At 34.7% G+C, this 27,039-nt stretch overlaps 2 protein-coding genes across 2 annotated transcripts in view; both read left to right on the plus strand.

The window, feature by feature from the left end:
• Positions 1-23,349, plus strand: part of LOC135682117 (E3 ubiquitin-protein ligase ubr3) — a 46,839-nt gene extending 23,490 nt beyond the window's left edge. The window contains exons 33-46 of the mRNA XM_065196848.2: positions 76-141; positions 617-792; positions 2,804-2,877; positions 16,004-16,106; positions 16,660-16,763; positions 16,988-17,037; positions 17,659-17,721; positions 18,272-18,385; positions 18,995-19,120; positions 19,874-20,062; positions 20,523-20,590; positions 21,639-21,783; positions 22,572-22,711; positions 23,098-23,349. Of these exons, the coding sequence (XP_065052920.2) occupies positions 76-141; positions 617-792; positions 2,804-2,877; positions 16,004-16,106; positions 16,660-16,763; positions 16,988-17,037; positions 17,659-17,721; positions 18,272-18,385; positions 18,995-19,120; positions 19,874-20,062; positions 20,523-20,590; positions 21,639-21,783; positions 22,572-22,711; positions 23,098-23,215 (1,536 nt within the window). The 3' untranslated portion in view covers positions 23,216-23,349. The remainder of the gene's footprint in view (positions 1-75; positions 142-616; positions 793-2,803; positions 2,878-16,003; positions 16,107-16,659; positions 16,764-16,987; positions 17,038-17,658; positions 17,722-18,271; positions 18,386-18,994; positions 19,121-19,873; positions 20,063-20,522; positions 20,591-21,638; positions 21,784-22,571; positions 22,712-23,097) is intronic.
• A 206-nt stretch (positions 23,350-23,555) lies between these two features.
• Positions 23,556-27,039, plus strand: part of LOC135682116 (uncharacterized) — a 31,817-nt gene continuing 28,333 nt past the window's right edge. The window contains exons 1-3 of the mRNA XM_065196847.2: positions 23,556-24,799; positions 25,202-25,292; positions 25,778-25,867. Coding sequence (XP_065052919.2) covers positions 24,591-24,799; positions 25,202-25,292; positions 25,778-25,867 — 390 coding nt within the window. The 5' untranslated portion in view covers positions 23,556-24,590. The remainder of the gene's footprint in view (positions 24,800-25,201; positions 25,293-25,777; positions 25,868-27,039) is intronic.

The following is a 27,039-nucleotide window of genomic DNA, read 5'->3' on the forward strand; positions in this document are numbered from 1 at the left end:
TGTTAAAAAGTTCCTTTCACTCTTTAGCCTCAAAATTTCCTGGTTTTTAATATTGATTAAATTTCTGGCTTTCAGAATCTCACAAGCAGTGCCAAATGTTTGGCTGAAATTTCATCATTATTACAACGATACTCTGAAGCGGTATGTCATTATTAAAGTAATATACCACAAAAAGCAGAATATTTCCGAATTTGGTATCTAGTAAAAAACGGACTTTTGCATGAAATGTTGTGTACCTTAAAATTGCTATGATGAATTTTAGATTTCTTGTTTAAAAATTTTCACAGCCAAATCTTGGCATTATACGTTATGAATTACCTGTAACTCTTTTTGACTAACAATTTCAAGTCAATTTTTCTTCACCATCCACTCTGTAGGGCAGCGCTTCTTCTGTGAGTACAGTCTTTTTCATCTATCTTCTTCCACTTTCTTGTTCTGTCGCTGCAGCTGACACGATAATTTTGCTCTGTCGTAGGCCTCCCATACTTTTTTCCATCTGCCATCCTTTCCAAGCTCACACAATCAAGCCACTCTTTCTTCTTTTCGAATAATTACATTAAATACAACGTCTTATTTCCTGTACCATAATATCAAAGAATGCTCCTTTTTATTTCAGGGTCATCTCACCTCCTTAACCGCTAAAGCATTGGAATTCACTGTCCTAACAGCTTCTGCAACAACCTTCGTCTCACGTTTGTCAAACACATTGAAATCCGAAGGTCACCCTTCAACAGCCTTGTATTCAGACCGAACTATAAAGGAGAAATTTCTAATACTTGTATCGACAGTGAGGTATGTCTCAACAACTTTCCTCTTTCCGTCCAGGTTTTACCAGTACTTGCATTTTATCCAAAAAAACCTAATCTCAAACATGGCTAATGAGTTCGTTTTTAACAAAAAGATTTTTGCATCAAATGAGCAGTCTATCTATTGCCTGAATATTCTGACAAAAATATGCTTGGAAATGGCTATTGTTAAGTCAAAGACATTGATCAAATGTGAAATACAATGCTTTCGGAGATTATGCCAGGGCGCATCAGTGCATAAAACGTCAAATTATGAAATACGCTTGCATTTCACTAACATGCTAAAAGGTTCATTTTCCAAAAAAATTTTCAAAACTATTTATTTGTAACTATTTGTTTTGCCACAGTTAAAAGTCCAAGACAATTAATTTTCCTTGATATTTACCCTTAACATTTCCCCTTATCATTTCCCCGCAACATTCTCATGTAACAAGAATTTTGATCGTTTATCGAGAAAAAACTGTTTATATGTGAACCGTGTGATTTTCTCTTACATTTGGACATTAATTACTCAATATTTTGTTCTGCACAGTTTTGACTCGATCAAAAGCATAAGAAATCATTTTCATTTTAAAACCTTGTTCCAGATCTGCCTATTAAACCATGGAAATTAAGATGTTCGCTACTAGATCATGTCAATCGAATAATTTTAATTCCTTTCTAAACGTGTATTGCATGCGCAATATGGTCTTTTTAATACCTAAGGCATACACTGAGCACTAGATGATACAATGAAATTTTATAGGAACGTTAAATATGAAATTTATAGCATATCAAAAGTTTCTATGTGTACTCTATCCACCCATAAAACTGTTATGTCGTTCATTGTTTAAAAAAGCTGATGCCCTAAGTCTGCGTTTCTCCTGCTGACCATTGTTGCCAATACAGCTAAAAACCTTGCTTTAAACAAACAGTGTTCTTGAAAAACGATTAGAACAACGCATCGTACTTTCCAGTTTGGTAACTGAGTTTGTTAATTCCAGCTGTGAGTGTGATGTTAAGTTAGCTTTACTGTGGAAACAAGCGGCTCAAAATAGATAAATTTTTGCCTTTGCGGTTGTTTTAGATTATCCTTGAAATCTTATTTCGCATCAGACTTTTCGTGTTTTTTATGAAATATGCCTGTGATGAATTTTTTTTCTTTTTTAAAGATTTGTGGAGATTATTTTTCAACTTGACTTTTGCACTTTACTGATTAATAGAACTAAGCCACTTTTGCAACCATGTTATTTAATTTCTCTCTTTGGTTGCCTATATTTGTCAAAGTTTGTCTTTTGCATGTTTTATTTGTTTTGTTAAGTATTTATTGTAGATTATTTCAAAGAGGATTCTTTGAGATTAATCAAAAGATAGCAAACAAAACCGTTTGGGAAATACCTCACAATGTTTAAACCGTTTTCCTGTCTGTTGATTAAAAGTTTGTTGCAAATAGCTGTAACATGATATTATATTTCACATTGTATTTCATCAGTGCTAACAAATTAAACAATACTCAACTCTTTGACAATTAAGATACAATTGAGATGCCTTTTGTATAATTTGTGTGTTTGGGCTATATAAATTTTCGTGATAAACGTACAATAAATTGGGCCGCTCACTCAGTGAAATGATCGTTGGTTTTGATGTTACAAACTGGGGTGCGATTCTGATCAAGTGAAAAATTAGTATTACGCAGCACTCCTGTGGACATAATTACCTTCTGTCAGCCTTGGCCTGCTTAATAAATATACATGTTATAAATATATTGATTGGTTCATCATTAAAATTTTTTAGATATTAGTAAGCTACTAGAGTAGGTAAATAGATTATGACCTCTTTAAATTTTGGACTGATTTTGCAAAAGATAGCTCAGGGATTTGTAGAAACTATGTATTTCTCTTTTTATCGAATCTACTCACCAAATCAAGAGCAAAATCATGGTCTTCATTGTCTCAACCTCATTATTTAGATTCAGTTAACGACACAATTGGTATCGTTTTCTTCTATGTCTGATGCAGGACATGTCTCGAACTGGATGCAGCTGAATCTGATATTGGCATTAGACAGAGGGATGCTAAAAGATCATGTATAGGTATGCAGTCTCTTTCATTTTTTGTATTTTACACAAGTCTAGTGTGTGAAACTGCTAGACGATATGTTGCTCTCTTGCGAAAATCACTTTTGATCCAGTTAATGTCTTAGTTTATATATTATGATATTGTTACTTTATGCTGGAGTTTTTTTGTTAATGGGAAGGGCTAGAGTGTCAGATGGAGTTTGAATATGGCCTTGTTATCATGCCGACACTTCAATTCATTCTATTTCCATTAAAGTGTCAAAACATATTTCTAAGCGTAGTGTTTTCGATCTATTTTCTGACGTTTTGAACTCTGAAGAGTGTCAGACATAAAGCTCATGTATTGCTCAAAATGACTGCTTTTTACAAAGCCATTTTTAAGGTCTCACATTTAGCAACCAAGTTTCTTTCAAACTTAATTTTTATAGATTTAAAATTCCTTCTAATTTGATATATAAATTGCTAATATAATCATTCTATTGACTTTTTTACTGAAGATTAGTTCCGAATAGTATACAAGATCAAAAATAATACAGCAAATTGTTATCGTGCATAAGTAGTGGATAGAATGCAAAAACATAGTGAGAATACGATAATGCGTTAACCATCAAGGTTTTATAACCTTTCTGACAAATCTATCCGTTGAAAAGCGCCTCAATGTCCGTAACATCCTGCTCTAAATTATGGTTTATGTCGTATTTCTAAGTTTAAGATAATTTTTCATTTTCCTAATAGTGGATTTCAATAATAAGTGATCTGTGTTTTGTTTGATGGAGAGAGAATCTTGTGGCGTTTTAATTGGCTTTTAATTATTGGGCGTCTACTACTTAGTGGCCGGCGGATAAGTCGTCATGGCACTTTCTGCAATCCAGTTTTGAACAAGGACCTTGGTTTACTTGCTTGCAGGAGGTTAACAACACCGAGCGATTTATGTAATTGCATTCAGAACTTTGACTGGTTTCAACATATTAGCAGATGAAACCCGTGACTGTCATTTTTTCCTGGGATAGACATTTGTGACATAAGATTTTTGGAAGATTAGAATTCCAGAGAAGAAGGAAATTCGGAGAAATGTAACTTTAATTTTGTCAACAGGTTTAAAAATAAAGTATTTTTATGGGGACGATTGGTCCGATGTTAAGTGGGACTAAGTCTCCATGAGAATGGACTAATTTTTTTCATTCACGCACTTGCCACGAGCGTAAAGGACGATATCAGCATCAGCTGTTCAGTCCGCACGTTCTGTGCGCGTTGAAAGTATACGCAGAAGCTAAGACTAAAGCAAACAGAGTTTTTCTTCTGCCGCGAAAGGTATTCGAATGAATTACATGCTACAGTTTGGTCACACCACGCGCGCATGCCCAACTACTCTAGTATATGGTCAAGTCGTACTCCATCGCAATGCAGATAGTTTGAACACATAATGAAGATGACTAATTACCGGCCTGTCGTTAAGTGCCTGTGCAGTTTAGGCAGAGCTGTACACGCTGTCTGCCTGATGATTGCATTAAGCGTGAAATTCGAAGGAGCAACTTAGAACCGTCCTGTTCTATAAACGAAGGCTAGGATGAACACACATATACGCAAGATTGATACGCCAGCTAGTTTACTGGTGCTATTTCAAACGATAAACTCGTACCATAATAAGATTTTGATTGTACTGAAGCGACGGTGAACATATCGCTTTTGATATGGAGACGTTAATTAAAGTCATCTCCATCGGAACGTGATTACGTTAAACTCTGACAACGATGTTGTTCGTCGCGGCCTCATCCAAAGAAGCCATTTTGGGTGGGTGTATTTAAGTGCATCCTGCTGGGTTGTTATAGTTTTTAAGGTAAAACCAATAAATGTGCAAGACACTGCTCATGTTTAGCTGTTTGACCCAAGAAAAGAATTGATTTCATACAAAAGATGCCTTACCTTCTTAGATCATTGCGATCCTTTGACGCATTCCAGCTTGTTTGTCGGCTGATTTGTAGGCTGTAGGGGCTGCTATGCGAGGAGAAAAATTAATGATGAATAATGATTATGTTATAAAATGTTGAGAATAATGATAGATATAATATAATATAATATAATATAATATAATATAATATAATATAATATAATATAATATAATATAATATAATATAATATAATATAATATAATATAATATAATATAATATAATATAATATAATATAATATAATATAATATAATATAATATAATATAATATAATATAATATAATATAATATAATATAATATAATATAATATAATATAATATAATATAACATAACATGATATAATGTGATATAATGTGATAAAATATAACAAGACATGGTATAATAGACACTGTGTATTGTTCAGTGTAAAATTCATTTCTAGCTACTTCGCTTTATGCTGTAAGGTAGGGTTTTTGTAATTATGAATTTCAAAAGTAGAATGCCAGATATTCATTCTAATCTACAAGATATTCAAGTTTGAATAATCATTAATTTCGTCTCGTGCCTAAGTTTATGAATTTTCTATGACGCTGGTCGAGTTTTTCGAAGTTCTTCTCCTAATTTTGACTTCTTATCAAATATGTGCCTGGCACAACACTAACCGCAAGGGAAACTGGGATTAACATCTATGCAATACTGCAATGTTGGTCACTCTGCTCTGCGAAAAGCCGTTAAAGATGCCGCATTGGTTGGTTAACAAACTACAAAAACTGCTAAAAGGTTTTGCCCAACGCCTGCTTTCTTAATACTTGGGAATTATCTTAATCCTAGCTTGGTTTTCAAAGATTCTAATGTAACTAAGGCGAATTATTATCGATATTAAAACAGAGATTATCGTGAGAATCTTCACTTTAATAAAGCACCCCGCATTAGTTGCAAAACCATGAAAGCTTTGAAAATGCATCCCTATGGTCGTTTTCTGTAGAAGAAAATCACGATGTTTCTTTCTCATCCTACGTCACTTGTGGCTACATTCTCTGTTTTGATTCTTCATCTACCAATTAATCATTCAGTGAAAATATAATATTCTTTTCAGCAAAAGAATCTTTGGAGTGTTTTATTAGTCTTATTTCTGTTTCTGTCCTTCTAAGTTAAAGGCTGAACTGCTTAGCTGCTTCATAATAAATTCATCCCTATGATAATCGACCTTTTGGAACTAAAAGAGGCTTAGATATTCTTTCCAGTCAAAAGACTTCCACTTGTGTCCTTAACCTTGCCTAACCATCCCTAACCTTATACTCCTGTTACCTTGCCTTAACGAGGAGAGCTTTGCTAGATTCTTATTTTCATTCTCTCCTTTTGAATGAGCATAAAGTATACAGCTATAAAAACACTCTGAACTGCCGCTCTTCTTAATTTTTTATGTCACAGTATTCCTGCGTTTATACTCAGCTGCAAACTATTTATGAATTTATCGCTTAGTTCTTCTCATGATTCATTCTGCTGGTTCTTTAGAAAGCAACTTCAACTCTAAAGTCTGGATAATTGCTCATTGATTATTCAGATCATCACAATAAACATCCGTTTCATCTTGCGAAATGCTTTGCCGGTGTTAGTTCGTAATATTATTTGATATATAATACATTGAAAGATGTGATAGAGTTATTTTTTATTCTTTGTTTATTTGGTTCGGTTTTCCACACTGAGAGCCGACATTATGGACAATTAAAAGCCTTTTAGAAGGTCATAAATGTGAATTTTTAATAGAAATGAGAGCATGAAATACATTTCATTGCAATTAGTTATTACATTTATTCGATATGAATTAATAAGGAAGGCTAACGTGATAGAAAAAAAACATGTTAACATTCAAGACAAAGCCTTTTGTCCCGGTACGTCAACTTTTGTAATTGAATAAAGCTTATTGTCAAATGAAAATTTTTTAGAGAAAGCCGGTTCTCGAATTTTTGATAATGGTCGGAACTATAAAACGCTTTAGTTTAATGATTTATTATGTAATTGTTATTTAAGGATTCAAAAAGCATTTTGTGAACTTAAGGATATTCAACATATAGTGAAGGCGAGCGATCTATATGCAAAGGTTGCTTTCTTTACTTCCAAAGTATGTCTTATCATACACCTATCTCGGATTTTAGCACGCATACTGAAAAACAATTATCCTGTTGAAAATTCTGGTGCTGCTTGGGCAGGCTTGACAACCCTAAAAGCTAAACTAATAATTCTAATTTTTTACCATCTTGAAAGATTGAGAATATTCATTGACTTTGTTAGAAATCATCTTTCACACAGAGCTTGTTCTTGACAAAAAATTTTCTCTTTTGATATTCTTCGTTGATAGTTGACTAAATGCTTGGATGATGCCAAATGCTTAAGCGTATTATGCCTCCTCATTACCTTTCTTTAGTTGCACCCGAAAAGCTATAATTGGGAATTTGATTGCCACTACGCATTTGCTCAATGTAAAAACCGCTATATGAATAAGATAAGGCAGAGTTAATTGAAAAACGTCATGTATTGGTAACATGGAAATAGAGACCTGTGTCAATTGTCATGTATAAACGTGATAGGCACCACTCATGATTCTGGCGGTGCAGCATATTCAATGTTTTTAGGTATGGATCTACCTTCTGCTATATAGATGTTATTATCTCTAGAACCTTCAATTTTGAGCAATTTAAAAGAGATTTCAAGGAAAACCACTCTTGTTTATGCACTTTTATAGCAACTCATTGTCAAAAAAGTCGTCCAAGTTTTTTGTGACAATTTTTAGAATGAAGAGGGAATTCGCAATCTTATAATGACAGGTTTTTAATATCCAAAATACAACTTTTATTTTAAAGTCAAGTGTTACAGTGCTGGAATATGGAATATTTTAGATTTGCAAAAGTTGAACGTTAATATGGCAAAATTTTTCAGAACACTATCCAAAACAGCATTTTCAAACAAGAAATTGTCAAGAGGCAGCATTCATTGAGGCTGTTATCTGTATGCTTCATACATGGGAGAGAAAAACATGTTTATAAGATGCATAGGTATGATATTCAAAGAGATACCTAAAAACAACTAGTTGTTTTGACATCACATCTATAAAAGGTAATCTGTCGTATTAACCTATAGGACGATTGCTTTATAAAATCCCGAATAAACTACGTAGTGGCAGTCAATTCATTCCTGTGCAGTGTGTCTTGATTTGAAGCACACTCGAACTTAATAACCTGTATTTCCTTTTGAACTGATAAATAATCTCTTCTTCTTTTTATTATCAAATGTATTTGTTTGCTTGTGTCACCCCCCTTGAAGTCACAACGAACAAGAGAGGGTAGGATTAACTCTCCTTGTGTACACAAACATTTATGGATCATACTAGTTGTGAAAATACCCCGATGACCCCAAGACAATGATTTTAGTTGCTAAAGACTCAAACTGTTATGACTTCCCATCATTTCGTCTTCAAGGGTGTATGTATTGTCTTCTTAATGTGGCCTATGCATTTGCATTTAGTTTCTACAACAAGAGGCCCGCGTGTGCTTGATAACTATATCCAATGAAATGAGATGGTTATTCGCTTGTTCTTTTCTATTACCAATCGAAGTTATGTCATAGATGCTGTGACCGCTTGATTCGTAAATACTTTTTAAAGACCTTTAGAAATAGATTTACAAAAGGTTTATGCTTTTCAAGCTGTTATTCGCAATACGACCTGGCTGAGTTTTAGAAACAGCATTACTCTAAGAATTTGTTCTAATATTTCTATGTAATCCTGATGAATTAGTTAAAATGTCTACTAAAGCCGTTGAAATGACTGTTTACGGAGCTAAGGCGATCTCTCCTTTCTATGTATTTACTCCTGTAAGCTTTGTTTGGGAAGATGAAAGCTGGACGTGAACAAGGAAATGTTTGGTATTAAGTACATAACACTATATGGTATTAAACCCTGCTCGATATAGTTTCTCTGCTCTTGGGATAATGTTTGACAAAGGAGTTGTAGCCCCTTCCTCGTTGTCAAGGTGTTAAAAGTACAGAAAAAACAAACCTAGTTAAAGGCAAGCACATATCTGCTGCTTAAAAAAAGCAGAAGACTACAACATCTTTTTATTACAGAACTAATCCATGGTTAATCAACCTAGGGTGTTTAGAGTTACTAAGTTTTCAATCTATTTTTGGTAGTAAGGGTTTAATTCATAAATGAATGGCCTGTTATACTTACAATCTACTCTCATGTAGTAAGAAGGCTACCTGCCGCCATGACAGGGTTTTCCAATCTTACCAATAATACAAATGTTATTGAAGTAAATATCTTCATTTTTGCGACCATCTTATCCATTATCAGAGCTGTACTGCTCTGCAATTTGAGGCTGGATATTTTAAAGAAGCAAGTGTTTGTTTTATATTCTATTCTATGATAATTACATCAGAAGTTACAAGTTTACAAAAACGTTATCTCAGAGTCTTTTTTTTCGTCATGTTTAAGTAAAAGTGTGTCCATATCCTTTTCGACATCCTTGAGTTCGTAATTCTTTTCTTCTGCAATGCTTTCTTCTTTTACTACAAAACCCTTCTTCCCTCGAATGCTCTGCATTTTGCTGCGGAAAGCCTGGCGTAAATTCTTGTTCATGTATATGTAGAGAGATGCGTCGACTATGCCACTGCAAAGCATGATCGTGCCGGACAACTGCATATACCACATGTCCAGAAGCCCCCTAGTCTTGAGCAATTTTCCAAACGCGAATAAGATTTGTGGAAATAGGAGAAATATGTAAGACACGGCCATGACCATGCTGACGCGGCAAGGAAAAAAATGTTCTTCTGTATGCAATATTGCCTTTCGAAGTCGTCGTGTCTTTTCAAACCATTGTCTCTTAACAGCGCTCATTTCCTTGAAAATGTATACGTTTATCGCAATAAGTGCCATGGCAAGAGTCACACCTGATGCAATCGTAAGGATTGCCAATGCATATGATACCTGACTTGTTGGTTCACCGTCTGATGAAAACACTGACGACGATATTGCAGTTATGGCAGGGATCAGCCATGACAAAATGAGCATTAGCCAGGTCTGTTTTTTGCCCATAACCAAGCAATATTTTTCTTGCATCTTGATAAATAAAATACGATCGATTGCTAGCATGAAATGATGCAGGCCGAGTCCTATAAGGGTGAATGTCACTTGGACGATAACTGTGTCCTTGCGCAATTCCTCTGCCTTGTTTTCTTCGAATAAGACAGCCAGATTTATGGCGCATAATGCTGTAACGAGCTGAAAGGCTATGATACTAACGAAAAACAAGTTCGATGGAAAGTCTCTCGCCTTCTTGTTTAACAGCAGAAGAAGTAATATACCGCCATTTAGTATTAACGAAGCGATGTCAGCTGAGCAGAAAAGAAATATTTGAAAATTTTTCATTCGTTTTACTGCCGAGTCCGCCATTTCGTCGCATTGATTTGAAACCGAATACCGAAGAACTTTGCGATCTAGTGCAAATTTTGAATATTACAAGTATGCAGATTCAGTGAAGCAAATGTTTCATTAATTAGATCATTGTAGAGTGTCAACCGTGAAACTGGACTGTTGACGATTTCAGCGACTTGTGATGGAGCGTTTCCTGTAAAGTTCGTGGTGTTTTAATGGCGTATGCTAGCCTTCTCCATCTGTGTGAAACGGCTGCTGTTATCAAAGCGTGCGTTGCCTGCAATGGCTTAGCTCAAATAGATGATTGTAACCAGCAAATATTGTCAGATTCAATCGCAACCTTGCACTTGTAATCCCACTACGGTTTTAAATCAAAAGGTTTAATACTCACTAATCCTGATTCATAGCATTTTCATCAAACAATCAATAAGGAAGCATCGAAATGGTGCATACTGCACAACTTTATCATTTAATACACGCGTCCGTGCCTCGCTGTGTTTGCGTTGTCTCTATAAATCAACTTCCTTCAGTTTTATGTTGTAAAGCTTTGCTGTAACATTTCCCAACAGTGTGATTTCTTTTGCGCAGTAACAAGGCGATGAATTGTGCATAAACACGACCTGCTTTTCTCAAAACGACATCCACGCGCTATTTCGACTTTATTTACAGCAAAGAAAATCCAAGGATTAGTACAAAATGCGATCAGTTGACTCCACCGCTAACCTTTGACTGCTCTGTAATATACTCGAAAAGTATTGTTGGCATGTACAGACGGGTTCGTAGGCGATTAAAAGCTCACCTTTCACCTAAACTTGGAAGGAAACTACTCATTATTCGAAGGGCCCCTGCGTAATTCGATGAAAGAAGGAATTTCAGGGCCTTCGACTCGACGTGGTCTGGCGTTTTCACGTTGAACGGTTACAGTATTATCTGCGCTCGAAGATTTAATGTCGTAACAATGTGTGTCTGTGTTGCAGCACAAAAGTGTCTATTAACCTCTGGACGGCGTGTTCTATTGGCCGTTTCACGAGAAAGCTCTAGGATCTGTCACTGATTCAATCAGGTTTTGATGAAGCAAGCTCTTTGGTGGTTGTGAGCGATAACTGATCGATATGTGCTCGTTCTCACCAGTTTACACTACATTTAATTAATTCTTTATGTTAAATAAATGCAATCAAGATTCTATTTATCCGTGTTTAAAACAGTTGCAGGTGCATAATTTTTGTTTTGATGTGTTTTCGTGTTGCTCTGTTGTTCAGACAGTTTGAAGTAAAAAATCCTTGTAAGCACCGTTCGAAGTTGAGTCAAAACAAAAAAGCAGTTACATCACTTTTTTAGCATATTGTATTTTAAAGATCTCTGCATAGTTATCTAAAGTCGTGAATATCCAAAGTGCAGTTGTTTGTTTCAAGGATAATTTCACGAGACTCGAATCGGTGCAGGGTACCTGTTCTTTCAATTTTCGCGAACTTCTTACTTAGAATTCAGTGACTGATTTGGATCATCAAAAGTAAAGAGACCCGGCTCTTAAAAACGAAATACTCAAGAGTATGGGCCAAAATATTTGGATTAATGAAATTATGAGTTCAGAACGAAAACCCAAGAATTTTAAGTGTCTTGATGTTTTAGGAAACAAGAAAGGGCCATTATGCTGACTGTAACCTAAGCAGGCTACATCTTTTTGAAATAATAACCTTTGTTAAAAGTTGAAGAACCAACAGTATTATTAAGATAAGAAGAGTATTAGAAGAACCACATTCTAAAAGATCAGGTGATTAAACACATAACTTTAGATATATCTTGTTAGACTGTATATTTGGTTAACGTTTTGCAATTATGTTGCTGGTTTCTGTCAAATTACCCACTTTGTGGTATTTTTAAAAAGAATTTTCGAAGAACGTAAGAGTAAAGTGAGTGGAATGTTAAATACACAAAAGCATGAGTTCTTATAGGGAAAAACCTGCAGCCTTGGACGTAGCTGATAAGATAGCCTCCTAAATGCCTATTTGGCAGCTTGTATGTGTAGTAGAGCGATTCAACCAGCCCTCAAATCAACAATCAGGACGTATTGATTATATTGGACGAGCGATCGGCACCGTAATGAGGGTAGGGGGGTGCGAAGTCTCAACATCCCCCCCCCAGGGTCGTAAAGTGCAATAATGCTGTGAATAACAACAGCAAGTCCTTTTTTTGGCGTATCCCTATATCTTCAAATTAAACTTTGTTGTTATCAGTTGGTATTTAAAAGAAATATGCAAAGACGAATTAAGCTTTGCTGCGATCAGAGAATCCAAAAGCCCATTTATTTCGTTTGCTTTATTCAGATAAACGTCAGTCGGTTTTCAGTCTCAAACAGTAATCCAACAGACTTTCCGAACTAAGGCTGCTTTATTTGAGGTTGTAAGATTCAGCTACTAATTCTGTTAATAGTTCGATGTGCAAAAAATTATCACCATATTTTACAGGCTGCTTTTATGAAATGTTGAAGTATTCAACACTCTGAAGACTGCCATTCAATGACCCTGCTAGATAAAGAAACGAGTTTTGTATTTTATACCTAAAAGAAACCCAGTAGCAAATAACTTGTAAACAAAGACCAAGTTCTAAAGTGGCTCTCTATGATGAAAGAAACCGAAAGTGAAGGATCCTTGATTTCAGTCCTTCTCCCCAACAAAAGATTAATTTAGTCGTCGCGTTCTGTATCAAAGACAGTTAAATAGTCTTTTAGCTATAAAATTAAAACATTTCCGAGAAAAAATTAGTTGTTGTCAAAATGCAAATGGAGAAGAGTTAAAGACAAGTGTGTTTAATTTGTGGATAGATCCTTATCAGAATCACCTGCATTGCTAATGAGTCTTTCAATTTTTAATAACGGACCAGATTCCCTCATATTTTTCGCATTTTCTATCAGTGGCGTAACCGGAGTCTATTTGCAAAGGGAGGAGGTTAGGGGGAATCGGGCTCGAATAAATTTGTCTTGCTTGCCTGGTTTTTCAATGTCTTTTAATTGCTGCCATTCACCAATCTAGCCGTATATTAACTAGGTATATTATCTACAAGTGTAACTGAGAATTTTTGTGAGTCAGAGGTTTTTGACAAGCTAACTGGTGGACTTGGTTGCTTGTATGCGGGTTGAGTCAAAATAACACTTGCTTCAATGGCCTAAATCGAGATGGGGACCTTTACTGATTGTTCTTATGAGCGAAATAATGTTGTTGGTGCATCTGTTTTCTACTGTTTTACGAGAATTGGATGGTTATGAGAGCAAAGGAACCTCCTCAATAACACTTGCTCCACTGGCCTAAGTCGAAATGGGGACCTTTACTGATTGTTCTTATGAGCGAAATAATGTTGTTGGTGCATCTGTTTTCTATTGTGTTACGAGAATTGGATGGTTATGAGAGCAAAGGAACCTCCTCAATAACACTTGCTCCACTGGCCTAAGTCGAAATGGGGACCTGTCCTGATTGTTCTTATGAGCGAAATAATGTTGTTGGTGCATCTGTTTGCTACTGTGTTGCGAGAATTAGATGGTTATGAGAGCAAAGGAACCTCCTCAATAAATGACAAGGAAAGTGTTTGTATGATAAAAATCTAGCTGTTTTCATTAAATGGCACAAATAGGCATAATACAGAGCTATAAAGAAGTTACAAGAAGAACATGAATTTGTCATATATTGATTCATGAATGAACCTTCATTATCTATAATATATATATAATATTTTTATGGGAACTTAATAATATAATATGCTTTCCTAGAACTTTTCTGGGTATATAAAAACCATATCTGAAGGCAACGATATTAATGCCTTGGTTAAATTCCCCGTTGCTTCAATAGAGGCGGCACGTTGCTGGTAACACAGAATTGTGTGACGTCAGTTTTCTTCCATTCATCATCGAAGGCCATGTCATATGACCCGTCTAATTTTTCACTATTAATCTAAAAGTATGAATTTAATGAATCAGTTAATACCGAGTTTCATCGTCACAACGCCTATGATTTAATCTTAAACTGCTTAGAGCCTTTTTATAAGATTTTAAACATAGTGATAATTATCAATGAGAGTAATTTAAACGAGTGTTCATGATCGCCGCTAATGCTATTATTCTCTGGGAGTTCGTTATCGATCCAAAGCGCAGTCCATACAAGACCTTATCAAATCAAACAACGCTAAACTTTGTTGTTAGACAGGACAATCCAAATGAAGTCTATTTCGAATTTTCCAACATTAATCTGCTGTCAAAAATGTATACTTTCTTTCATATGGAAGAATTTAGAATCACGTGCTTGAAATTCGAATGTCTCATTTTGATTAAAATTTTTCCAGTTACTAGACTTGTTCAGCTATTTCTACTGTCTTGTAGAGAATTCATAAAAGGTCGAATCCCTGAAATACCTTTTAATATAAGTTGTATTTTGTATTACAAATATTTTCGGCTATAACTACTTGTGAGAGCCAGAACGGTCTTACATTTTCTACTCTTTCTTTGTTAATTGTATTTATGTCTTCAATTTGACTCCCCCTTTGCAATAAATATTGAATCATCTGTTAAGGCATTATTCCTTGCTACAACTATCATTGAATACTAGTGACAGTTTTCTTTTGCGTCAAACGTTCAGGTCAACTTTGTGACTTGCCAACATAATGAAGGGCTTGGAAAAATTACATCATTGACTCGACTTTTTGTATAAAGACAATCTTGCCGCTGACTGTAAAGAAACGAACAACGAATTCTTAAACTGGATTATCTTGAGCCAATTTCTGCTGCCACTTTCTCTTCTGTTAGGCAAGAGTAGCCATTTCTTCTGACGTGTAAACTGATGCCATTGTAGGATAAGTACGTGACAAGACTGCTTGACGCCCTTTCACCTCTCACCTAAGCACCACACAAACTAATTCCTTAATTTCATTCAACCAAAGTATGCTACGGGCAATTTTTTTCTTTTGTTTATGCTTTAAAAACCGCGCTAACTCGGAAGTTTTAATAAAGATTTTGTTAAATCCGCTTTTTTGACCCAATGTTTTTGAGAGGTTTGTTCGTGTCTACATACAAATTATCAGAGGCAAGCCTTTTGTAACGTGCGACTAAAGCTGGTATCTATAAGCTAAAGCCATTACATAAAATCCATTAAGTTTGTAAAGCCATTAAATCGAATTCATTAATTACTTTTGGATTAATTAATAGATTTAGTACAGTCAAAACTTTCGTTCCTTAACACCATACTTAGTAAAATCTATAAGTTGTGTCGGTTGTTTGAAGGATATGGGTAAATATTGCATTCATATTCAATAGGAGTTTGTATTCGTTGTTGGGGGTGCTACAAAACGATTTAGAAACTACTTTCTATACGTCTCGTTAGATCAAGAGCAGTATCTTTTCACATTTAAACGTTACCCACCCTATGTACCATCCATTCTATGTGTCCCTATTGCATTGCATTCTTTAACTTTCCGTAATTCCTCAGAAATGTTGAGAAAATAAATTTTAACGGTAAAACCTTTAAAAAGAATGGCTAAACTCGGGTGATTTTCTTCATTTTGAAGTAGTTATCCGGTCATACCATGTGATGTTATCATTAAAAATAAATCTTTGTATTTTGTCGCCCACGATTGGCATAAAAAAGCTCCTTCTTCCATTTAACCATAAAAATATGGCATTTATTTACAAAATATATACATTGTACTCTCTTGTGAAGAATGGAACTCCAAATGCTGTTAAATTTACTTACTGGGTCATTTCTAAGTGCTACATATTAAATTATTTTTCTTCTAATTTCAGAGAATCTGCTTGAGATGCTGCAGTTTTATGCCCAATGCCTCGATAGCCCAATGATCAGTTTGTGGAGACAGCTTACTGACGATCCAACTTGTTCAGATAAAAGGTACAAAGATATGTTTTAAAGTTTCTAACTCGTTTCCATTTTGTCAGTTTTCTAAACTTAATTGCCAAGTATCATAAATACAGTTTTTGATTTAATATACAGTTTTAGACATTTCAAGTTACACGAGCGCCATTTCATTTGCACTGGTAAAGATATACCGTGTTAATGCCAGCGCTTGTAAGATTTGTGCAAAGTATTTAAGATTTCCCTTCCAAGCTTTGTTGTTGCAGTTATCAACCCTTTAATGCTTGGTCTTAAAGCTTTGCGTGTGCAATGTTGTGAAGTTAAGGGACTTTGCACTGTTGTTGAGTTGATTTGTCATTTTTGCTGTAAAGTTCGATCATCTCATCTTGGACTCAAACATCCAGTATCGATTTTTTTACTGAAACTGACACTATCTACCGCAATTACCATAAACTTCCCTTTTCAGTGAGAAGATGACCCCCCAGTTGGAACATTAGGCTACAGCCCCCTTTAAAACGAGTAGCATCCGTCTAGGCAACCATGTTCTCATTCATATTCTCTTTTTTTACTTTCGTTTTTTAATTTTTAGCTTGGATGAAGAAATCCAGCGATCAAAAATACCCATTCTACTTTACGACGTTTCATCGCTTCTTATCCAGTTTGTTCTTACTTGGCCAACCTGGATTTCGATAGGTGAGACCTGTTTTTTCCACGCTTATGTTCATTAACGTTCGAACTTTTCCTACTTAGATTTTCTTTAGAACCTTCTCACTCTTGAAGTCATGCTCTCTGAATGTTTATATTTGTATTCTAGCTAAAAACCTTGTTTAATATGTAGACTAATAAAGATAGCACAGTGGAGTTTCGTGTTTATTTTTTTGTTCATTTGAGTTGTTAACATTTGTTTTCAATTTCAGATCATTTCAAATGCATTGTTAGAGTACTTTACAATGTCAACGTGATTCAGGTAATGTTTAGTGTTATCTTTATCGATGTGACGCTGTAGAACCCGTTCTTTCGGACAAGTCCGCTCACGCGGCTTTTGCTAAGAATTTAGTCTTCTCGTGCGAATCTCCAAGCAGAATATTATCCGTTCCTCACAATCCCCGAAATGTTGAGTCTTCTTAAGGTATCTTAAAAGGTATCTAAAAATTATATTTTAAAATGTCGACATGAACTCAATTTTCACAGTACTGCATTGCTAAATGATCCCATTTTTAGGAGTATGTTCGTTAACTGTTTTTCAATGAAATATGGAAGGTTGGATATTTGGTTTAATCATAGGAATTATAAGAAATATATCGGCTTTAATGAAAGTATAATATAACAGGCAGTGCTTTGAAACATCTGAAGCAAAATTTGATTGCTATAAACCAAGCGAATGGCTCGAAACCTCAGTAAAAAATTATCATGTTAATTTTACAGCTTCTTTTACTTCGCCACCCTATTTTTTATATAGGGTTAACCCTCACTGGCATCTACTTTCCTTTGCAGTGTTCGAATTACAAATAAACCAGCAAATTTTTGATGAAAATTTAATAAGAAATTGAGATTCAACATTTGTTAACGTAAGCAACTCTCTTTTAAGGGATTAACATCCATTTGCATGAACCTTCGAAATGATGAATTCCCAAGGACAGGAAGGCTGCAGGTGGGTAATTACAAGGAAATAGGTGAAAAAAACCAGTGTTAGAGCTAAGTAAACCGCGATTCGTTTTGCACTAAACTGATCCTCTGTTGCGCTTCTTGATTCTTCTTAGAAGTTTCAGTTTTATATTGAATTTTGATACGCATTCAGCAAAGTAGACCTTTTGAAACCATAAAATAGAAAATTGAATGCACTTTTCTTTGCTTGATCGGTATTAAGCACGAGTCCCAGGTTTTATCAGAGGCGAATTTTAATATGCATTGCAAATTCTCCATCAAATACTGTGTCAGAAGGATAGACGAGCATCTGATTCCAGCAGTATTATGTATGTGTTCTTGTTCTGCTAGTAAGGTTTACGTTAAAGATGTGGCATGATCGACGTGCAGCATGAACATGAATGGTATTAAGCGTTGTATGCTGCGCAATTTTTGGACATTTTTTTATTTATCATATTTATACACAGAAACCCTATCAGCTACTAAGTTAAAAAAAGTAAAGATTAATTTGCTGTTGCCTACATGATTCAAAATAGATACCTTTGCTGTTTCTGTAGGATTCAAATAATCATGTTGCATACGAGTTATTGGACTTGGTGGGGAATTCACTCTCTGGTCTAAAGGACAAAGTTTTTGAAAATGAAGGAATGCAAGATGATGCGATGACGGGGGTGTGTACTTTTCGACATTTTCCTCTTAATTAGATCAATATTCTATAAACTTTTGTGCTCAAAAAGTATTGACTAAAATGTAACAAATTAAAATGTTTCAGTAAATAGAGTATAATAAAGTCAGGAGCAAAATATGTTATACATGATGCTTATCGATTATTTGCCACCCTAAACTTTGTAAGAAATGCAAACTATTGTATAATTTGTAGCCTTATATAAACATTTGCATGATTTAAACATGTCTGATACACATTGTATCATGATTATATCTTTTCATTTCCTACTATCCCTCTTTTTCCAAGTTTTCATTCAAGAGAATTAGAGTAGAAGGGAATTATCAGCTACTGGTACCACTAGCAATGCTATTTAGTTATAAGGGCATAAGAAATTGCTTTACGAATCTCAGTTTTCGGATGATATAATCACCAAGAGAGCATTATAAGAACTCTCATGTAAAGAACCAATGGGCCAGTTTTCGGATGATATAATCACCAAGAGAGCATTATAAGAACCCTCATGTAAAGAACCAATGGGCCAAATAGCTCCATTGCTTGCTGGCGGTACCATGGCATCAAACTCGTCGTTTATAAAAATCTCCTTTCATCGTAGATAAGCCTATCACTGCTATCACCGCACGCAATTGAGCTGCAGATACAAGACTTCATTCTTCCGTTTTTAAGATTGGCTGCCTCCCTCGCACACGTGTTGTTTGCAGCTCCATTCAAAGAGACTCTGGTTAGATTATGATTGTTCCCATATAGAAAACAAAGTTTCATTTAGTGGTATAATTGTTTCTCTTTTCAATCTTTCACCTGATTTGGATAAAAGAGAGCATTCAAGAATATGATGCATGTTGACATTCACAATCTGCATCAAAGTGTAAAAAGATTTGAACAGTATACACAGATCTAAAAAAGTTGGGAAGGATCTTTACTTACTTTTGTAAATCTCAAAATTTGTAGCTTACTCTAGAGCAGTCTGATGCTTGCATTAAGCATGAAATTTAGAGCTGCAACTTAGAAGTTTTCTGTTCTATACACCAAAACGCTTAGTCGAGATTGTGTTTTGCCTTTCCAAACGGTTCCCATGCTGTATTGCATGTTGTGATTAATAATATAACGTGCTTATTTTTGTGGAAATGCGAAACTTGTTAGGGTTCCTATACTTTAATAGAAGGAGAATTTACTTATATTACTATTGTTCTATGTGTCAAAATTTAAATCTCAGTAAGATACATTCAAGTCGGTTCAGTTGAATTCTGTTAAGACCGACCTTCGATGGGGGTTGGAAATGATCCGACTTCACAAATGTATGATCCGGGGTACGACTTTTGACTAAGAAGAGATATAAAAATCGCAATGACAAATGAAAATCAGTCGGGTTCAGGGAATGTCCGAATTATCTGGAGAAAGCCTAACAGGATTTAACTGCTGTTTTTTTACGAAGCGCATTTGTAGCATTGTACTTATTATTTTTCCGTTTCATAAGGATCAGAAAGAATTCCAAACCTTGGCAACAAATCTAGGGCTTGTTGCATCAAAAGGAAGTGATACAGATATACAAGATCTGTTGCCAACTGATTGCCTGAAATGGCATTTTCCACGTCCGTACGAAGTGATACAACTTTGGTGTGATCAGTTGATGGCTGCTGCTTCTTTTGAAAGAAATCCAGATTTGGTCAGTGCCCAGTTTTAAATTTGATACATATTAATGAAGGTTATTAAAATGCAGTAGTACTGATGTTTCATGCAATTAAATTATCTGAGAAACACATCCTACGAAGCGAAATATGCAACCATTTTACACTGCAGTGTACGGTAAACTTGACAATATATCTGTTTATTGTCGCAGAGTCTCGACCCTTCGTCTCGTTTCTTAACCCGTTTAGTTTCTGGTACGTTCTTGAATCCAGTATCGTATTTGATGGAATACTTGCGCTTATTGTTACCGAAAACATAGTTTGTAATTCATCCTCATCCTTATTCTGTCTTCTCAACGTAAGTTACATCCAACTTCTACGAAGTCAAAATTGGTTTTAGTACTTATATTTTTGAAGACATATTTAAACTATTGAAAACCCCTGCAAACATCCTGCAGACTTAAAGCTTCTTCTTAAACGTGCTTTTTCTTTTTTCAGACAATGTTGCCCGTGAATCATAACTGGTCTGAATTAAACCTAGTTGCGTTGCCATCCTCCTACGACAGGTACAAAGTTGCTTAAACAACAGTCACCATGTTTGTTTTCGTTTTTATCAATGTAATCTTTCTTCAAAGACCCACTGTTTTGCCAATATGCTTTTTTAATCAGTAGTGTATCTGAAGATGTTTGAAATATAATTTTTCGCAGTGTTTTATCTTTATCTAGCATCAATGGAGCGTATTGATTATTTTGTAGCCTTTTTGTTCAACTTTGTAGATAGATAACTACCAATGTATCGTCACAAGTCACCAGGCATATTCTGCACGCCATGTTTTTATAAGAAAGTATCTTGTTTGATAGTGCAGTACTTTCGTTTTTGTTTGGCCAATGATTTAAAGCAATCAATTTTAGTTGCTAAGCACCACGAAACTTACCATTATTCTCTATCTACTTTGGAACTTCTTAACCCTTTAAGGGGCAAATATTGATTTACTTCACCTACGTAATCCAAACTTTCAGAAAAATAGATATTACCAAAAAAAACTGAAAAACATTAAAAAAAAGTATATAGGGGTCGAGGCGATTTTTTATGAATTAATTACTCCTTACGAATTTTGCCTTTTAACTCATTAGTGTCAATTTAAATAGTTCACAAAATGTGGCCTACCGAAAATACACAAAAAACCATGAGAAAAAATCAACTACTTCCCTGCTTTTAAGTTATTACAACATCAAGAAAATGCATCTTTCGATTTCCCACTTAGGCCAACGTAGCCAAAAATTTCCGAAATGGAAGACAGCATCTTCGGAAACACGGTTTTTTTGTCTTTCTGCAAATGGAAGCCCAAACAAACTGTTCTAGGCCGCCATTATAAATACCTCCATGTAAAAACACACGAATCACTAGTAATTTACGGACCAGTGATTTGTTGGAATCATTTCCACAATTTGTTGCAAATCTGCTACAATGTTGAGATGTGCCTTTTAAACTGTTCTGTTCTCCAGCATATCAAAACCACTCAGTGATTTTCTTAGCGTGACATTGCTTTTCTATGTTCATGTCTTTAATCCAGTATTTCTTAATATTACGCAAGTTCTTCTCAATTTTGACAGTTTGTTCCAGTGTTATCGGAAAAAGGCGTGCAGTAAATGCAACAAAGTTCCAGAGCATCCTGCATTATGTTTAGTTTGTGGCGAATTTTGTTGCTTCCAATCAAGCTGTTGTGCAGATGCAAATGGAACTTACGAATGTGCTCAGGTTCGTATGATATATAGCAAATCTTGTAGGCCAGAATTTATATTGTTTAGACTTTATATTTTGACATGAATCTTTTTTTCATGGACCACAAGAATTATCTTGGAATTAGCCATTTCTTAAAGGATATTTTTACCACTACTTATTATTCGTCGCAGATCAAAGTTACTAGATTTGACAAAATAGAATAATACCAACATTTTCTACGATGCCCAGAAGTTGTAGTTAATAAGTAAAACATATGAAAATAATATTTTTTGGTTTATCTCCCTTGAAGTTTTTGTATAATTCTACTATCCCCGTGTACAATTAAAATAGTTTTACCAATGTTTATCTTGCAGTATTTTTCCAATTAAGTAAGTTTGAATACTTAAGCATTACTGTAGACCAAATCGAAGCCAACTGTTTTGAAAGTCGATAAACCTGGGTATCAGCTATGCCTTGAACTTATTGCGTGAAAATGATAATATTGTGCAGAATAGTGCAAATCCAGTGCTGTTGGGGAACACAACAAACAGGAGCAAAAGGCAAATGAAATAGGATCGAATATGTTGATATCTTAGTAAAAGTAAAGCCATATGCTATTTGGAAAAAATCAAGGTCAGTTATGAAACTGCCCACGTGTTTTAGCGTGGTATAAGGTAGCCAATACAGAGAAGGAGAGAATCTTGGGTTTATGAAATTTATAGGTAAAATGATCTAAATTTGATCTGACAGCTTTTTGTTAGGTTTCAAATGTGTTTTGGTAACTGAGCTGCATTTGATTAAATTTATTGATTTCTGTTTTACAGCATTCGGTGACATGTGGCTCTGGTACTTGTGTCTTTCTCATCGTGTCGAGCTCATCTGTTCTCATTATTCGAGGTGAACGCGCCTGCATATGGGGTTCTGTTTACCTTGATAGCTTTGGAGAAGAGGATAAAGATCTAGGGTAAGATTGGACTTGAGTTCAATGAATTTTTTGTCTTTCTTGACTAGTTACAAACCTACTGTACCAAGGCAATCAGCAATAGAGGTTTTATAGAAATCTCGTAAGAGTGACTGGTGAACTTTAATTCTTGCCTAATGATACTTGCATAGGGAACACAAATATAGTTCTGCCTCGCTGATAATGCAGTTGTTTGGAATGAATATAATATAAAAAGAATGAAATGCAAAGATAGGTTACTAAATTTAATGGAGATACTTGAGGTTCTTAGATGTTAAATGTTTTTCTTATAAGCTCGACGCGCACATCATCAATTTAGAGTTGACATTTTAGATCAGATACATGAATTTGGAATTCGCAGGAATAATGAAGATATTTTCACCTTTCAGACGTGGGAAACCTTTGTTCTTGAGCAGAGAACGGTATGGTCATCTCAACCAGCAATGGCTAACGCATAGGTTCGACAGAAGCTGCAAACGTTGGGAATTACACAATGGCAAACTTTGAATCTGGAAATGAAATTTGATTGAATGATTTCATGATATTTATGATTGTATTTTGTATAACTGTCTGAAAAAGAATTTTGTGTTCTGAGTAAAAGTATGATGTATATAGAAATCTGAATATTTTTGTCACATGCAGTTGTTTGAGCTTATTTTATAAATTCTGTTATTTATCGATGCCATTTGGGGAAAGTAGTCTCCCTGAAACATGTTGTTCTTTTGTTTAACGACTTGCTTGAATGAGTGTTGATATTTGCTTGTTTGTAGCTGCTTCCTGGCCACACGATTTTCAGGATAATTTTTCGAGTTTTATGTTCTGATTGCATTCATACAAGTGAAAATTGTCTGTTGTTGCTTTTTGTTGCTAAGAATTGCTTTATATGTAGAAAAATGTATTTAATCATAAAAAATGCTTGAAAAATCTTTAAGTGTAAATTTTAGCCTATGTTTCTAGAAAATAACCAGAAACGTCTTTCTTGCAATCTTCAGACTTAGGAAACCTATTTGTAACATTTAAGCTAGGACGGAGTGACCAAGGGGACTAGGCTGGCATGTGCCCACCCTTAAAGGATATTCAAAAATTGCAGTGTTTTTAGACCTTAATTTTTGCTGGCTAAATCCCTTTCAGCCACCCCCGGCTCTCAATTTTTGAAGCCCTTAAACTTCAAGAATTACTTAAAGAATTGCATTATCATGAAATTGAAAACATATTTCGCATGTCAACTCCTTCGGCGAAATTCCAAAGCAATGGGGAAAAGAGATAAAAAACTCAAATAAATATATACCATGAAAGCTCTATTATGCCCTCCCTGTCTTTTTAGCAAAAATTTAAAAAAACACTCGACTTTATTGAGTATCCCCTCTTAAGCCCATGATGTCAAACAAAGAAAACATATGCATTGAGTTGGTCTCTTGATGGGTGTGATGACGATGAGATTGTGTGCATGAAATACGGTCCATGTAGATATTTACTTGTGCTCCTTAAAAACTCTTTAAAAGGCAGTCGAAATTTGTTTAGAAGGTGTCCAATAGAAGATGTTATAGATTTTAAGAAACTTTCGAAGCTGCTAACAAAGACTTTTAAAAATATTTGTATGACATTTTCATAACAAAAACTGAATGAGGGCATTTTTATAATATTTTTTACATTGAATTATGAATAGGCCCCATCTTTAATAAGCCCCCCTCTTTTAAGCCCCCTTCTAGGACGGACAAAAATAAATAAGCCCCCGGTCGAGTCATATGATTGCCTTGTCCTCTCTATCAAACCGAGGTTGCAGGCTATGTCTACGAGAAGCTGGTATTCCTTTCCTTATTAGAAAATGACATTTAATTTTCATTTTATGATACTTTAACGATAAACATGGCCTGCGATTGAAATGTCAGCTGTTGAAGATGCCTTTTTCGCAGGAGAAACTACAGAACTGCATCAGGAAAGGCTGTTGCAGCTCGTGAGAAATGCAGTTTCTGTTGGGGAGTGGGAACTGGCTAAGGCATCTGCCAGGGTATACCACGAGTCAAAAGTTGGAAAGGATGATGTTCTGCACAAGCTGCTTCTAGATATCGTGCACCATCCAAGAAAATACAGGTATAAAAGTTATGATTTGTCAATCTACTTTTCAAGATATACTAAAACAAGACAAAAAAATTACATAGCCTATTTATTTGTAGGCATTGAACAAGCAAAACAATTGGTTGATTTTTATTTTCCTTAACTTTTAATGGCTAGACTTGGTTAAAATTCACTCATTGTTTTGTATTTCATGGTAAATTTGTGCATGTAGATAAAATTTGACATCAACACTGACACTTTCGGTTGTGTTGTCATATTAATAAAAAAACATCTGATTTATGATTAAATTCTGATGTTTAGTTTTCAAGCTTTGAAAAAGTTATTAAATGTGAAAGCACATTGCTAAATGTTTTTTCTAATATACAAATACCTCAAATGTATCCCACTATAATTTTAAAGACTTTGTTACTTTTACAGCCATGGCTCAAAGTCTGTTCCAACCCCTTTTCATTTATCTTGGCTTGCCCTTCTTCTGTATGTGGAGCTCTACAACAATGAGAAGAAAGAGGTAGGGAAATGTCTTTTTAATCATTTATACAGTGCTTCCTTTGGCCCAGTCAAGGATAGTCTCATCACAGCTTGTATGTAACTGTTTTTCTGGCTTGAATGTAAATCTTGCCATCTTGCCGTTAACAACATTTCTCTCACAGTAAATAAAAAAGCAAAGTTTATCAAACATTTACCAATGATTTTATATTTTTTGACTAGCCCCTCCTATCTATTGTTTTCAAAACACACACTTAATGTACCAAAGAAACAATTTGCACTGTTTTTAAATTGATAGTCAAATTTTAGCTTAAGTTTTGTATATGTTTAGTGAATTATTTCTCACATAAAATATCATCTCCATTGTGTCTTCTTACAAATATTTTTTATATCCATTGCAAAAATGATGTTTTATTTTTCATGTGAATATCAACTCAAATGCCTTGGTTTTTACCATTAGAGTAAAATCATAACTGAATTATGCACTTTTGCTGTTTTTTGTTTTAGGCATATTTATCAAATGCTAACCGAAGGCTGTTAGAGTTCAAGATATTTCTCCTTACATTAGGCCAAGATATTACCCCAGAGCAACAACAGGTAAGCACATTTTCAACTTGATTTTTCATGCATATAAATTAGACATATAATAATGTAATGCTGCTCAGAGACTGCAGCATTACTTGATTACAAATTCCCCCACTTTTATCTATCTTATATTACACAAATGAAGCCAAACTTTTTGTTTGCTGAAGATGGATTTGTTGAAATTCAAGTACTTCAAAATTAAACAATTTGAATCTGAAAAAAAGAAGAATATAAGGAAGAATACTAAAAGCAACTTTCACAGCCAAGAAATGTGTCAATATTGAAATGAAAATTTTTTAATTATTATACTGTTGGCACTTTTTGGCCCTACTGTACCACCTTCTGGCACACATACCTGGGCACAGAGCAATGGAATGATTTCAAATTTCAATCCATATTTCTATTTATCTATAATACTATTTCAATATTTCTATATTTCTTGTAAGATAGCTAAAACAGTATGTTCCTTGATTAATAGTATATCATGTACTTTTCATCAAGCATAAAATGATTTCAAGTATTCATTTTTACATTCTGTTACACAAAATAACCAATTAGATATTAATCTCTAAATCTGTACCGACAAGTGCAGATTGCTTAGAGACAAATGCCTTTCTAGTGGCAACATTAGTGTTACAATCATGGAATAATGAATTTATGTTAAATTTAACCTTTTTCATCTTATCAATGAGTATATTAATATTTTTTATAGATGGATGAATTTTCATGAACTGTTTTTATTAGATTTTTAATTCATATTCAGTTTACTCAATGACTTTGTGACTATTTTGAACTGCACTCCATATTTATGTTTTCAATCATCTGAGCATGTGGTAACAGGCCTGGCCGTTTGAGCCTCCATGCTCCCCTCGCAACCTGAGGCGAGCTATAAATTGCTCTCCTATACAGAACATGAAGGGAGAATCGCTCTTCTAAAATTTCCTTTCATTTGCCCTTTTCCTATTCAGAGAACCCTGAAAACTTACAAGGGTTAATTGGGTTATTTTTGTAACAGCGACTTCTCCCGTCATTGCATTTTTTGCAATTAACTTTTTGCTTGTTGGGCGGTTATGTTATGATAGGCATGAACTTTGATCTATTTGGAAAAGGATAGTGAAGCGAAAGGTACATTTGTAGCGATTAGAACAAATGCTACAAACGAGCATATTTTTGGAAGGAAAGTT

The sequence above is a fragment of the Rhopilema esculentum genome, chromosome 16 (assembly GCF_057945365.1).
Source record: "Rhopilema esculentum isolate cy_ngs chromosome 16, ASM5794536v1, whole genome shotgun sequence".
Taxonomy (NCBI): domain Eukaryota; kingdom Metazoa; phylum Cnidaria; class Scyphozoa; order Rhizostomeae; family Rhizostomatidae; genus Rhopilema; species Rhopilema esculentum.